This window comes from Gadus morhua, chromosome 3 (genome assembly GCF_902167405.1).
Source record: "Gadus morhua chromosome 3, gadMor3.0, whole genome shotgun sequence".
Lineage (NCBI taxonomy): Eukaryota > Metazoa > Chordata > Actinopteri > Gadiformes > Gadidae > Gadus > Gadus morhua.
Window position 1 is genome coordinate 27,410,825 of NC_044050.1, and position 14,905 is coordinate 27,425,729.

At 49.7% G+C, this 14,905-nt stretch overlaps 1 protein-coding gene across 10 annotated transcripts in view; it reads left to right on the top strand.

Moving 5' to 3' along the window:
* Nucleotides 1–14,905, top strand: part of ctnnd1 (catenin (cadherin-associated protein), delta 1) — a 33,635-nt gene that overhangs the window by 3,736 nt on the left and 14,994 nt on the right. For 6 of the 10 annotated variants that reach the window (XR_003976204.1, XM_030351897.1, XM_030351901.1 and 3 more), the window contains exons 2-9: nt 2,900–3,050; nt 6,987–7,061; nt 8,026–8,151; nt 8,744–9,036; nt 10,234–10,324; nt 11,610–11,806; nt 13,575–13,824; nt 14,642–14,713. Coding sequence is in view for 9 of the 10 variants with exons in the window: in XM_030351897.1 (XP_030207757.1) it covers nt 2,907–3,050; nt 6,987–7,061; nt 8,026–8,151; nt 8,744–9,036; nt 10,234–10,324; nt 11,610–11,806; nt 13,575–13,824; nt 14,642–14,713 (1,248 nt within the window). In the remaining variant the exon portion in view is untranslated. Of the gene's footprint in view, nt 1–2,899; nt 3,051–4,258; nt 4,273–6,986; nt 7,062–8,025; nt 8,152–8,743; nt 9,037–10,233; nt 10,325–11,609; nt 11,807–13,574; nt 13,825–14,641; nt 14,714–14,905 lie in introns of those variants that run through there. The other 4 variants (XM_030351903.1, XM_030351905.1, XM_030351904.1 and 1 more) reach the window with 2 other exon arrangements.

A 14,905-nucleotide genomic window follows, 5' to 3' on the forward strand; every position in this document is an offset into this window, starting at 1 on the left:
AGGCTCGGACATAAACTACCACATTCGTATCGGGACACCGATTTCAGTTTTCCACCTGAAACAACATCTTTCCAAGGTATTTTTCTTCTTCGTCCAAGCGTGCTGGAGGTAATTGGCAGGCCTTCTGGTTGGCTCCCCTTCTACGCCTCCTGAGTAATGAACCGGGCCGGGGTGAGTCGTTGTTGTCTAGTGAGAGAGAGTAAAGCGCTTGTTATCAGGGCCGCGTCTTACAGCTGAGGCAGGATGTGACATGCCATAACTCCCTGTGGAATGTAGGAGAATGGCGTTTTGGGAAAAGCATGCCGGTGTGTTGCTCTGTCTTGTTTGTTTTTGCGTGGGTTGTGTTGTACGTGTCACTTTCTATGAGGGTTGATTACGTCCGGTCAATAGAAAACGGGAAGGGCCGGATCATGTTTATCGGAACCGTTACAAAACGCACATAGTCGCTGCTCATCATGTGTGTGATTTTAGAGGATGTCCGTCATGTGAGACAAATTTAAGTGTGTGTGTGTGTGTGTGTGGAAGAGACTAGCAGGGAGGGGAGGTGCCTTCCCTCAGTAGATGTAAAGATGAGTATGTGGACTTTGAAACTGAGTATAATCATGTGATTCGTCCTTCCCGACGAATGCGCTGTCTGTATTTGGGTTGTGAATCACAGAAGACGGAAGCAGGTTATTCTTTGACAGCATATACTCTGTCAGAGGCAGTGTCTACTCCTCCCATACCTTTTGTTTTGTTTGATTTATATAGTAACGGATGTTTGAGGGAAGCCATGAGAGAAGGTAACTGTGGTTAAGTCTCCCATAGACACGAGGCAATACATACACATCCTAAACACCATACCACAGTGCTACCACGGTTTCCTGTCTTTTCATATACGTGTACACTGTAAATCCAATGATTGGAGCTAGGCTTTAGCGCTAGTGTTAAGAGGGGAAATGGAGCCATTACAGGCCATGCGGTCAACAACACGATGAGTTTAAGCAGAGGACACTTTGTTGGGCGTCCGGAATACAACCGGCCCACGGACGAGTTCAACGCTTTTAAAGTTACGGTTTAGAGAGGAAGAAAGCCACTCAGATTTCGCTAGTTTTACTCCCACTGAATACCTTGATATTCCTATCAATGTGTTATTGAATTGGATCGGCCCTGGCTCTGCCTACTTGTGAGCGTGCGCCCGTGCCAGAGGGAAAATTCTGTATTTAATATAGCCTTGTGTTTCTTTTGGGATGAAACAGACCCCAAAGAAACATGACTTTATTTAGTTTTCCACCAGCCCCCTCCTTGTTCCTTTGTTTTGTACTTCAGAGTACCGGTTATCTTCTATTGGTCCAATACAATGCAGGAGGTTATAAAAACACATTAAGTAGCACACAGACCCATATCAAACATGGAACAATAAAGAAGAGATCTTTTTCAAGCAACCGAGATTTCCTCAATGGGTAAATCAATGCTTATTTTATACATGTCCTTATGATCATCACCTATATTACCCAGCTAAAAAAACATTAGACCAGGGACTATTTATTTAGTCTTGCGTCATAAAGGAGCTCTCTATCAAACCTCGCCCTGGTAGGATCCTAGTGTTTGAAAGGTCATCTCGCCTGTGACCTCAAAGCTTGTTATGCTGTGACTGTAAGGGTTATTGAACCGCGAATGCTGCGAACAGGAACCTGCTCCCATCTTCTCTCACTTAAACCTACACTTTTGGTGTAGGAACATCCAAACGTCGCCTCTCTCTAGCTGTATCCACTGAGCTAGCTTACATTCTGGCCTTGGGATGGTTACGTATGTGACGAATGTATGAAGTAGGAGGCCTGATGCCCACAGTCTCCCCCATAAGCCACAGGGCTTGTTGGTTTGGTCTCGCGCAGAGTCAGACTTGGTGCATTTTTGTTCCCAAAATAATTTGTGTAATACCGGGTGTTTCGCTCCGTGTTCCCTTCTGGCCCGCTCTCTCCATCTCTCTCGCTCTCGCTCTCGCTCTCGCTCTCTCTCTCTCTCTCTCTCGCTCTTGCTGTCACTCTCCTTCTCTTTCACTCTCTCCATCACTCCCTCTCTTTGCATCTCTCTCTCTGTCTCTGTCTGGAGCGATGGGAGAAGTGTTAATAAGCTCACATGATCGTAGGGAGGATCGCTGTGTGTGAATAGGGCCTTTTTTTATCATTCGCTCCTCTCTCGCTCCTCTGAGCTGTCTTCACTCTGCATATCACGCACCACCACCAGTGTGATTGATTCCTGTGAAAGATAATTATTTAAAATTTCCTCCTCGCTAAGGCAGAGAACTTATTGCCTTGAAATTGAATGTGCTCATCGTCAGAAGACTCCTGGAGTTAAACTATTGTTTGAACGGGAGTGCCTCCTGTTCTCTTCCTCTTCCTCATTGTGATGTCACATCCTGCGTGTTCGTCTTTCTTCATCACCCATCTTCACTGGTCTCCGGTCGCTTCAAGACGAGCCTCCATGTTTTCCTTTCCTCTCGTCCTCCTCTGCTCTCCTCTCCTTCGTGACCTCCCCATCCTGCGACCTCACCCCCTCCTCCATTTGAGCGACTTCCAACTCTCTCTCAAACTCCTTCTCTTTCCCACCTCTTCGAAACATCTGCCTCATCGTCATCTTCCGCACCTCTCTGTGCAGTAGTGCACCTCCCGCACGACGTGTGAGCGAAACGTGCGCAGAACTCTCAACAAACTCCCGCTCGTCTCTCCGTGGCCCGTGTCCGTCTCCTGCGGTCTTCACGGTCCCTTCTCCTTCTCTGCTCGGGGGGGCGGGGGGGTCCCCCCCCCCCTCCGGTGTCAGACGGTGCTCGGGCCGCTGTCCTCCCTTCCCTGTGGTGGTGTGGTGGTTAACCCTGTCCTGTCTCCTGTCCTGTGCTGTCCTGTCCTGTGCTTGCTCCCAGCGTGTGAATGGAGCAGTGTGCGAGCACCGCCTCTCTCCTGGCCTCCGTGCGGGAGCAGGAGAGGCAGTTTGAGATGCTGAGCCGCGCCTTGGAGGACGAGCGCAGGTCGTGCGCGGGCACCCTGCCACGCCCCCTCCCCCCCGCCATGCAGGTAACGCTAGAAAACCCCTCCGAGCGCCGACGCACCCCCACCCCCACCCCCCCTCTCTCTCCCCCCGTCCGGAGAGACGCCTCTGTCTGTGCGCCGGTGGTCATCCGCTGTTCTGTCGTTGTCGTCTTCATCCTACCATCCTCATCCCCGCCTTCATCAACCCATCCCGCCGAGTAGCCAGCCGCCATTCGACCTTTAGGAACCCTTCTTTGGGGCTTTGAGTTGGATGGGATGCTTGTGGTTCACTTGAATCCCCCCCCTGACCTCTTATCGTATCGCTCAGATCTCGTAGTTCCTCACAGGATGCTGATTAGTCAGAACCCCTTGCGGTTCGACCACAAGCGCATAACTTGAAGCCTGGCCAGGGGGATTCTCGAGCTGCCTCGCGGTGCGCTCTGAAACCAGACACCAGGTTCAGTCCCCAACCCACCTGCATGCGCCCTGCTGCCTCACCCTAAACCGGCTCCATAGTGATGACTCGTGTCTGAGTTCACCGTAAAGTGTGGACAACAGGAGTCTCGTAAACCGGACCGGATGGTAAATAGAATCACGAGCCAATTCACTGGACGACCAGATGCTCTTCTGTCTTTACCCCAGTGGAGGGGGGGGGGTGTAATTAAATCGAGACCTAGAGTAGAGTAGAGAGCGTACCAGCAGGGCTTTGTCCTGATCGCAGCGACCAGGGTTCGATTCCTTCCCGGGATGAATGTCCTCCCCTCTGTCTCCCATGCCTTCCTGTCCATCTCACACAAATAATAACCCCGTCCTCCATCGATGAGCGAGAGTCCCGTCCGTCCGTCCACCTGTCTCTGATACCCGCGGCCGTGCCCTGTGGCCGTACCTCCCGCCCTCGCCCCCTCTGCTTCCAAAGCCCGCTGGAATACTCTGGATTGCATGCTGAGCGGCCTCTCTCGATCTCCAGATAGCTGCATTGTTTTCACCTCTTTTCACCAGGACTCTCTTTTGTTGGGCCGCGGTTTTCATTGTCACCAATGTTGCCCCCGTGAGCCACGGTCCCGTCCCGAAAGCGTACACGTTGTGAATCGTGTTTGTATGCAAGGCATGGAAAACAACCTTATTCTAACTCACACAGTGGATTTTGATGCGGCCACGTCGCGGTCAGGAATAGATTGTTTTCTCTCCTAGCCGAGCATGAACTCCCTGGTTCTCCACCGCTCCCTTTTCTCATATCAGGCCTGAGTCACCTGCCCTTTGGAAGAAGGTATGACATCATACTCCTCATTTACCTACATGCCAAGCACACACCCATCTCATCACACACCCATCTCATCACACACACACACACACACACACACACACACACACACACACACACACACACACACACACACACACACACACACACACACACACACACACACACACACACACACACACACACACACACACACACACACACACACACACACACACACAAGCCCCGTGTGGGTCTGTTTACTAATGAGCATTGTGTTGATACATGTACTGTGAGCCTGGAGGCTCTTTCCTGGTATTCTTTAAAGTAGTGGCTCATCTCTGTGTGTCGTCATTCTTTTTTGCACACACAAACTTAACACGCACGCACACTAAGACACACATATGCACGCAAGCTCATGCACACCCATTAAGACAAGGCAAACAAATTAAGTCCCACACACATGTTAACACACACACATATATTAACACAAGTTTTAAGACACACACACACATTAAGACACACTCATTAAGACACACATACAAACACATTAAGACACACTCATTAAGACACACACGCAAACACATTAAGACAAACGCATTAAGACACACACGCAAACACATTAAGACACACACGCAAACACATTAAGACACACACATAAAGACTCACACAAATTAAGACACAGAAACACACATTAAGTCACACATCAACACACACGCACTACACTCCCCAGGCCTGGTCCTGGTTGATTGGCAGCCGGCTCCGAATACGGCATGCTAGGTCAGATGGTTTGGGGTGAAACTCGGAGGCCAGGCCAGCAATGTGTCCTTTTGCTAAGGCCTGGTTCTTATCTCACTTGTGTGTTTGTGTGTGTTTACATAGCCCTGGGGCTTTCGGCATGCCTCCTGCACTCGCTCACTCATTCACTCCCTTGGTCACCCTCACTCTCTCTCTCACAGGCAGCCTGACGCCACCATCTCCCCTCTTCACTGACAGGTTCCCACATGCTGTGATCTGCCTAGCACTCTCTCTCCTGCCTCCGCCGTGTGGGTTGAAAGTGTTAAACTTCTCTTTCTTTCTTTCTTTCTTTCTTCTTTCTTTCTTTCTTTCTTTCTTTCTTTCTTTCTTTCTTTCTTTCTTTCTTTCTTTCTTTCTTTCTTTCTTTCTTTCTTCTTTCTTTCTTTCTTTCTTTCTTTCTTTCTTTCTTTCTTTCTTTCTTTCTTTCTTTCTTTCTTTCTTTCTTTTTCTCCCCCCCCCCCCCATGATGTTATGAGGTCTTCCCTGGTCGCATTAGATAGAGACCAAAAAAATAGATATTTTGTGTCCAACCGACCACAGAACTTGTGATGGTGGGGATCCGTCTGCTGGCCCCTTCTGACCCGTTGCTAAGCAACCCCCCCACCGTGTTCCGATTCTAGAGAGATTTTTGGTGTAGACATTACAGAGACGCCCTTGTGGTGAGATGGGGAACTGTCCCCGGGCTGCGTGTGACTCACGCTAGGAGGTTTTCCTACGATACGGTTCGTGTCCGTCAACCCCTTTGTAATCATCGTTCTTATTATTAAGGAATATTATCATTTACACAATGTATCAACTTTGCCCAGGCATTCATTCATTCATTCAGTCATTCATTCATGCATGCCTTCGGTCATTTGCTCTCTGTTGTTATTGATCGACCTTGTGTTTTAATGCATGTCCACAAACCACAAAGGTGGCTGGAGTTGCATTAGCTTATGGGCAGGTTTTAAATAATTCAGTATGTGTCTCTCAATGTGTGTGTGTGTGTGTGTGTTTGTGTGGCTCAATCTGTGTTTGTGTGCGTGTTTGTGTCTCTCTCTCTCTTAATGTGTGTTGGTCTGAGTGAGTGGGTGTGTGTCTCTCTTAATGTGTTTTTGTGTGTATTTGTGTGTCCGTGTGTCTCTGTTAATGTGTATTTGTGTGCGTGTGTGTGTCTCTCTTGTTAATGTGTGTGTGTGTGTGTGAGCGCGTGTGCGTGTGTGTGACACCGCATGACCCGTCAGACCGGCTTCATCCTGCGTTTATGTGTGAATCTGAGACGGATGGAGGGCCAACCCATGCCTGCATTAGCCTTTATCTCAGAGTGCGTCTCCCCAGCCACTTCCACCACTCACAAGAGTCTCATTTCAATATGGAAATGACACTTTACATCATCGCCCAGAAGTTCTACTACTCAAGAGACACGCCTGCAATCATTCTTGGTTCATGAGTCGTCAGTAATTCAGTTAGCTTAGTTCTAGAACGATAAAGGATTGGTAGCAGCCCAAGTAGGCCTCATCATACATTAAGGGTAGATGTTGTAAACGGATAACGGTTGTTAACCGGAATGCCTCACTGTGCAAATAGTCGTACACCTGCTGGTCACACTATAAACACCTTCACGGGGCCGGCCTTGGTCGCCACATAGCTGTGTGACTCAGGATCTCGACGAATGTACCAGGGAATTCACGGTCCACGCCTGAAGTGGTTCACACTCGCCATCGTGTTCGTCAGTCCACCGTTGAGGACATAGAGCTCTTGACCCTTCCTGGTTGCATGTTCACCTGCCGCACATTTGAAATGCCAGTCTGCCCGTCCTCTGTGTCGATCACATCGGCTTTCATCCATTCATCTCTGCATGTGGCCGCTCCTCCATCTGTGAGGGTTTGTTCCTCAGTGCTAGCGCCTTCTTGTGTGTGTCTCCTAACGTTCTCCCCCCCCCTCTCCCTCTCCTGTGCGTGCAGAACGGTCGTCTACCCTGTGATGCGGACATAGAGAGGCTCACTCTGAACGAGAGTTACATCAACGGGACACATCACGTAAGCTGACCGCCCGGGGATCACTGTCTGTAATGTTGTACATTAAAGGTTGCATCAGCGACGTTGGGGGACCTCACTTCTGTTGGTATTTGAGGCGAGATCCCAAACAAACAGAGCCCGCTCGCCCCTCACTGCTGTGTCAGGTGCATCCAGTAAAAACGATAATGGACGTAGCGCAAAACCCCACAACATCCAACCCTTGTCGCTGATTGGTTGGAATACAAGTTATTTTTGTTTTAAGTGGTTGGTAGTACCATTTTGTTGATGTATTGTTAGACAATCCTACAAACGACACATCACATTAAATGTCCAAAGGGTAATACAAAGTGACCGTGTAAAGTTGAAGTGCTGGATTCCAGTCTTTATTCGTGGTCCAAACTGAGTTTTTCTGTTTGACAGAACTACGATGAAAACAGATTGGCATTAAAAAAATAACAAATTGCATCATAAAAAGGCAGATAAAAAAACATTGAGTAGAAATTAAGCACCGACGCTGGGAGCAGGGAAATCTGTTTTGAGTGCCATATTTTATTAATTAAAACAAATCAATATTTGGCGCCGGCGTAGTGATTCTCCCACGACAGTGAGACTCGTCATGTGTTTGGATCGCGGGCCAGACGGTGAACATACTGATTCTTGGGCGACTCGATGGCTTACACTCACTGAAACGCTAACCACGTAGACGTTACGCCCCGGATCGACCCAGGTTAGACTCTGACCTGCGTTCCTACGCTAGGAACGAAGTAGGTAGTTTCCTCTCTCCTTCAACACGCGTTCCGGTCTCTTTCCACTCTGCAGTCCGTAAAGATATTATAAGCCCCCCAAATATAAAGATTATTATTTCATCCTTAATCTTTTTAGTTACTTCATATTTGAGAGGTTTGAATCCCTGCTGTGTGTGTGTGTGTGTGTGTGTGTGTGTGTGTGTGTGTGTGTGTGTGTGTTCGTGTGCGTGTGCGTGCAGTTCAGGATGGAGCCTGCTCAGGTGATGCAGGAGTCGTTCACGGTGGAGGAGGACCCCCAGCATTCTTCGCCGGTGGTTTCCGTGGAGACCAATGAAGACGGGACAACGCGGCGCACCGAAACCACGGTGAGGACATGATCTTCATGTTGACCCCTTCACCGGTATTCTCTGACCTTTCCTGTATGCTCTGACCTCTAACCTTTCCTGTATTCTCTGACCTCTGACCTTTCCTGTATTCTCTGACCTCTGACCTTTCCTGTATGCTCTGACCTCTGACCTTTCCTGTATGCTCTGACCTCTAACCTTTCCTGTATTCTCTGACCTCTGACCTTTCCTGTATTCTCTGACCTCTGACCTTTCCTGTATTCTCTGACCTCTGACCTTTCCTGTATGATCTGACCTCTAACCTTTCCTGTGCTCTGACCTCTAACCTTTCCTGTATTCTCTGACCTCTGACCTTTCCTGTATTCTCTGACCTCTGACCTTTCCTGTATTCTCTGACCTCTGACCTTTCCTGTATTCTCTGACCTCTGACCTTTCCTGTATGATCTGACCTCTAACCTTTCCTGTATTCTCTGACCTCTGACCTTTCCTGTATTCTCTGACCTCTGACCTTTCCTGTATTCTCTGACCTCTGACCTTTCCTGTTTTCTCTGGCCTCTAACCTTTCCTGTATTCTCTCCCCCCTGCCCCCCCCCCCCTCCTCTCCCTCCCCCAGGTTAAGAAGATGGTGAAGACAACCACCACCAGGACGGTCATGCCCTCCGTGTCCGACACCATGTCCCTGGACGGCGGGGGCTCGGTCACGGGCGGGGGCTACCCCCAGCCCATGTGCTACCGGCAGCCCGCCGGGGGGCCCGACTACCCCACCTACACCGTCCCCCGGAACTACCACTACGGCCCCCCCGGGGGCGGCGGCGGCGGCGGAGGCTATGAGGACTACCGCGGACCCCCCCCCACCGACAACTACACCAGCCTGAGCAGAGGGGCGCGCATGGACGACCGCTACAGGTACAAGGAAACGTTTGTGTGTGTTTTACGTTTTCACCCTTTTGGTATCTCTTCTCCCGAAGCCCGGGTGGCAGCGCACTCTCTCCTGCCTTCCCCCCCTGAGTCCCACTGCTAGACTGGTCTCTCTCTCTGTCTCTGTCTCTCTGTCTCACGGTCTCGGTCTCTCTCTGCCTCTCTCTCTCTCTCTCTCTCTCTCTCTCTCTCTCTCTCTCTGTCTCTGTCTCTGTCTCTCTTTGTCTCTGTCTCTGTCTCTTTGTCTCTGGCTCTGTCTCTCTCTGTCTCTTTGTGTCTTTCTCTCTCTGTCTCTGTCTCTCTCTCTCTGTCTTTCTCTGTCTCTGTCTCTCTTTGTCTCTCGTTGTCTCTGTCTCTCTTTGTCTCCGTCTCTCCCTCTCCGTCTCTCTGTCTTTTGTCTCTCTGCCTCTGTCTCTCGTTGTCTCTCGTTGTCTCTGTCTCTCTTTGTCTCCGTCTCTCCCTCTCTGTCTCTCTCTGTCTTTGTCTCTCTGTCTCTGTCTCTGTTGTCTGTTTATCTATCCGTTTCCCAGTCTCTCTGTCTCTGCCGTCAACCATTCAATGATATTAATGGAGGCCTGCCCAGGTCATACTCAAGTAGATCCTTTGCAGTTGACTTGTGCAATGCCAATGGCTGTTGGCATTGCACAAGTCGACGTGTGCTTGCGTGATCTCGTCGTCATTTTTAATGAGTTCTTCGAAATCTACGAACAATAAGCCTTGGGAATCCTCCACGACTTCAAAGACCTCCCAAAGCCTCTCTCCCTCTCTGCCTTCGTTGTGTTGCGTCTCTGTCCGTGACGTGTTCGGGGTTGTTGATTCTAGACTCACTTCAGAGTTCACATAGATCACCCCCCACCCTTTCCCAATCCCCACTTGCGCACTTATTGTATGCTGTACATCCTGGCACTTAATGTAAGCACTTATTTTATGTTGTGTACGTCCTGGCACTTAAAAATAGTGCTTAGCATTGTGTAGTGTGTGATCCTAGCTATCATCGTTGCACACAGGGAATGGGTTAACCTACTGTTTGCGTGACAGTGACAAATGTACTTACTGTAAGTCGCTTTTGATAACGGCGTCTGTTAAATGCAAAGGTAAACGTTGGACCTTTTCTGCCCGGTGTGGTTAACCGTCCCGCCTCTCTCCCCCCCCCCCCCCCCCCCCCCCCCCCCCCCGCCCTACCAGACCCGTCCACCCAGAAGGCTACAGGACACTGGACCCCAGCTACAGAGCGGCCAGCAGGAACCAGTTGGACCCCTACGCTGCGCAGCCTCAGGTGAGTGACCCTGGACGTCCCAGGTGTAGCAGCCGCCCGGCCGAGGAATGCCTTGGGGGCGCGCCAACGGAACGGAGATAACGTTATCTGGCGTCAGATTAGAAAGGCAACTAGCAGTTGGTCTCCCGAAGGGAAGGAAAAAATCATAGTCGAATCTGTTCACGATTGTAGTTTTCCCTTGGTCTGAGCTCTGCTGGCCCGTTTTCCTCCGCTGCAGAAAGAATGTCTGACCTAATGTTTTAGTCTATCTAGTACCAAGGACGTAAACATATTGAATCCCATTTGGCTCAGAGCTCACTGGAAACCCTAGTTAGAAATTGTCGACGTGTGTGTGTCATTTGTTTCTGTTTCTGTGTGTGTGTGTTTGTTTTTTTCTCTATATCTGTGTTTCTTGTGTGTGGGTTTGTTTCTTTGTGTGTGTCTGTGTGTTTGTTTCTGTGTGTATTCAAAAGACTCAATTCCACAAAAGACTCAATGCTCACTTATTCAGAGTTCACCTAGACTCTGCATATACCCATCCCCCACTACGTCCTTCCACTTAAAACTCTACTTAGCATTGTGTTGCATCTTATTCTTACTATCTTTGTTGTACACAGGGAACTGGTTAACCTTGCGATTGTAAGTGCTGGGCACTTATTAAAGGTTGGGTATGGGATTTGCGAAATGCCAGCAGATTTTGAAAATACACAACTCAAATGGTCCTACCCCCTCTCCTTCAACGCTGACTCTGACTCCACCCATTCCAAGTACATGGACGCGCAATCATGCACGAGCCAACACAGATGCGCGAGAGCGAGTCATTTGCTAGTTAGCTAGCTCCAGTAGCTACCGCAGGATAACAACAAACAGAAGCTTGCTCTGGGTCACGAGGTTTGAGCACGTGCACGAAGGGGTCGTGCGGGGGAGGGGGAGTGCAGTACGACCGTTTGATTGACGTACTTACTGTCCAATGCAACTCGGTGGCTCTGGAAATCATTGGCTGGAGTTTTTCGAGCCCTGCCCGTTCCACAGATGATTGACTTGTTTAATTTTCATGTCAGTACTTCTAACTCAGTGGCAGTAAGTGGGTTATGATAAGGATTTCAAGTAATTTTGCAAAAATGGCCAAAAAAGCCAATTCCATACCCAACCTTTAAGTGCTTGGCACTATATTGTTGTTTCTCTTCCTTCTCACAGTTGTACTTATGTAAGTCGCTGTGGATAAAAGCGTCTGCTAAACGCCCTCATTGCATTGTGTGTGTGTGTGTGTGTGTGTGTGTGTGTGTGTGTGTGTGTGTGTGTGTAGGTGGGCCGTATGGGAAGTGCGTTGGAGCTCTCCGGCATGCAGCGGTTCGTCCCGGAGCCGTACGGCCTGGAGGACGACCAGCGCAGCATGGGCTACGACGAGCCCGACTACGGGATGGGCATGCCGGCCATCCACTACAGCACCGTGCCCCGCAACCACAACGTGTACACCCCCCAGGGACCCCCACGCAGGACCGGGTGAGAGCCCACCACCTGCGGACGTCTCCGTCGGTTTAGTGGGAAGCAATGTGGATAGTGCAACGGTTTGGGTTCTTGACCCAGAGATCAAAGGTTATGGGTTCCATCTCATAGGTTATGGGTTCCATCCCATAGGTTATGGGTTCCATCTCATAGGTTATGGGTTCCATCTCATAGGTTATGGGTTCCATCTCATAGGTTATGGGTTCCATCTCATAGGTTATGGGCTCCATCTCATAGGTTATGGGTTCCATCCCATAGGTTATGGGTTCCATCTCATAGGTTATGGGTTCCATCTCATAGGTTATGGGTTCCATCTCATAGGTTATGGGTTCCATCCCATAGGTTATGGGTTCCATCTCATAGGTTATGGGTTCCATCTCATAGGTTATGGGTTCCATCCCATAGGTTATGGGTTCCATCTCATAGGTTATGGGTTCCATCTCATAGGTTATGGGTTCCATCTCATAGGTTATGGGTTCCATCTCATAGGTTATGGGTTCCATCCCATAGGTTATGGGTTCCATCTCATAGGTTATGGGTTCCATCTCATAGGTTATGGGTTCCATCCCAAAGGTTATGGGTTCCATCCCAAAGGTTATGGGTTCCATCTCATAGGTTATGGGTTCCATCTCATAGGTTATGGGTTCCATCCCAAAGGTTATGGGTTCCATCTCATAGGTTATGGGTTCCATCCCATAGGTTATCTCATAGGTTATGGGTTCCATCTCATAGGTTATGGGTTCCATCTCATAGGTTATGGGTTCCATCTCATAGGTTATGGGTTCCATCTCATAGGTTATGGGTTCCATCCCATAGGTTATGGGTTCCATCCCAAAGGTTTGCGGTTCCATCCCAAAGGCTAGGGGTGACATCACAAAAAGTTATAGGTTCCATCCCAAAGCTTATGGGTTCCATCCCAAAGGCTATTGGTTCCATCCCAAAGGCTATTGGTTCCATCCCAAAGGCTATTGGTTCCATCCCAAAGCTTATGGGTTCCATCCCAAAGGCTATTGGTTCCATCCCAAAGGCTATTGGTTCCATCCCAAAGCTTATGGGTTCCATCCCAAGCCCCTGTAATCTAGCTGTTGCCACCCATGAGCTGGAGATAAATGAGTCTTTAATATTTGATTGAAAATGTCATTCATTCGCATTGCATGTTGTAGTTGAACCTAGTTGAAAATCAATAAGTCTATGAATCGTCAATAATTTATGAGACAAAATTCTGTTTTTGTTTTATTAAACACTTCATGCTCCACGTTAGTTATGTGAAACAATAATTCATGAAGCATAAACAATTCAAAGGAACAGAATAATAAAACAACATGCCTAAAACAGCCGTTCTTTTCAGCTAACAAATGACATGGGGCCCAAATCTAGACCAACAAGACCAAACCAAATCCATTATTTAAGAAATGGGCCATTTAGTCGGCCAACGTGTCAGACCTTTTGTAGTACGTTTCATATGTGACAGGGTTTATTGAAAATGAGATAATTTTTTTGGAAGTTACTGATCATCCCATGACCTCATGTTTGTTTGCTATTTCTATTTATTTTTTATGTTATTGCTTTGTTTGTGGAAATGGTTCATGAACAAAAAGTTTTAGAAATTAAAAAAGTAAAAAAATAAAACTTTGATCAATCGATTGATTCATCACTACCATCCCTGGTCGGGGAAGGAGGATGCGTTCAAAGCCTTACGTTCCCGACATCAGAACACAGACTGACCACGCGCTCTTCCTCCTCCTCCTCCTCTTCCTCTTCCTAGGAGCTACGAGGGCCAGCTGGACGGGGCCTCCGACATGTACTACTGGGGCCAGGGGGCCCCAATGGCCCAGGGGGAGCGCGGCAGCATGGCGTCCCTGGACAGCACCCTGCGGAAGGGCCCCGGTCCCGGGCCCGGGGGCTGGCGCCAGCCGGAGCTCCCGGAGGTCATCGCCATGCTCAACTACAGGCTGGACCCGGTCAAGAGCAACGCCGCCGCCTTCCTGCAGCACCTCACCTTCAAGAACGACAAGGTGGGACCAGCGGGGGCGTGGGTGTGTGGTGGGACCAGCGGGGGCGTGGGTGTGTGGTGGGACCAGCGGGGGCGTGGGTGTGTGGTGGGACCAGCGGGGGCGTGGGTGTGTGGTGGGACCAGCGGGGGCGTGGGTATGTGGTGGGACCAGCGGGGGCGTGGGTGTGTGGTGGGACCAGCGGGGGCGTGGGTGTGTGGGCGGGGGCTGGGATTCTGAGGTTTTCATGGGAGGGGCTTGGGGTTTGCCCAGGGGAACATCCACACCGAGTGTGGGTGGATTTTTGTAGATGTCACACTGTGTGTGTGTGTTTGTGTGTGTGTGGGGGGGGGGGGTCTGTGTGTGTGTGTGTTTGTTTCTGTGTGTGTGTGTGTGTGTGTGTGTGTGTGTGTGTGTGTGTATTTGTGTGTTTCTTGCATACGGATTGATGTTTGTAGTTGTCCCACTTTATGACGAAAAACATGAACATTTTGGGGGGGAGGGGGAGCGGCTTAGCCCAGGACGTACAGCGGGTCGGTTGGTAACCAGAAGGTTGCTAGGTCGATCCCTAGCTGAGTGCCGAGGTGTCCCTGAGCAAGGCACCTCACCCTAACTGCTCCCGACGAGCTGGCTGTCGCCCTGCGTGGTCGACACCGCCGTCGATGTGAGAATGAGCCGTTGGAAGCTATTTCGGTAAAAGCGTCAAATGCCAGATGCCCTCAACGAGGAAAAGCAAAGCCACGAGACTGGGGGGATAAGTATCGATTGACGTAATGAAAGAGGGCCTTGTGGCGAGAGGGAGGACGTGCGATCGCTGAACTGTTCTCCTCCTCCTCCCCAGATGAAGACCGAGGTGCGTCGAATGAAGGGCATCCCGGCTCTGGTGTCGATGCTGGACAACCCCAACAAAGAGGTCCGTCTCTCCGTTCCCCGTCCTCTTCTGCTATCCAGTTCTTTGACTCTGTTGTGTTTCATGTGTTTTTTTTTTCTTCGGATCGGAGTCCCCATTTTACTTTCACCGTCAACACTTGACCCCCTCTGTGACCGAATGCGACCACAGGGACTTATGGTCCAGTGTTGGCACTTAAACAGTACTTAGCATCCT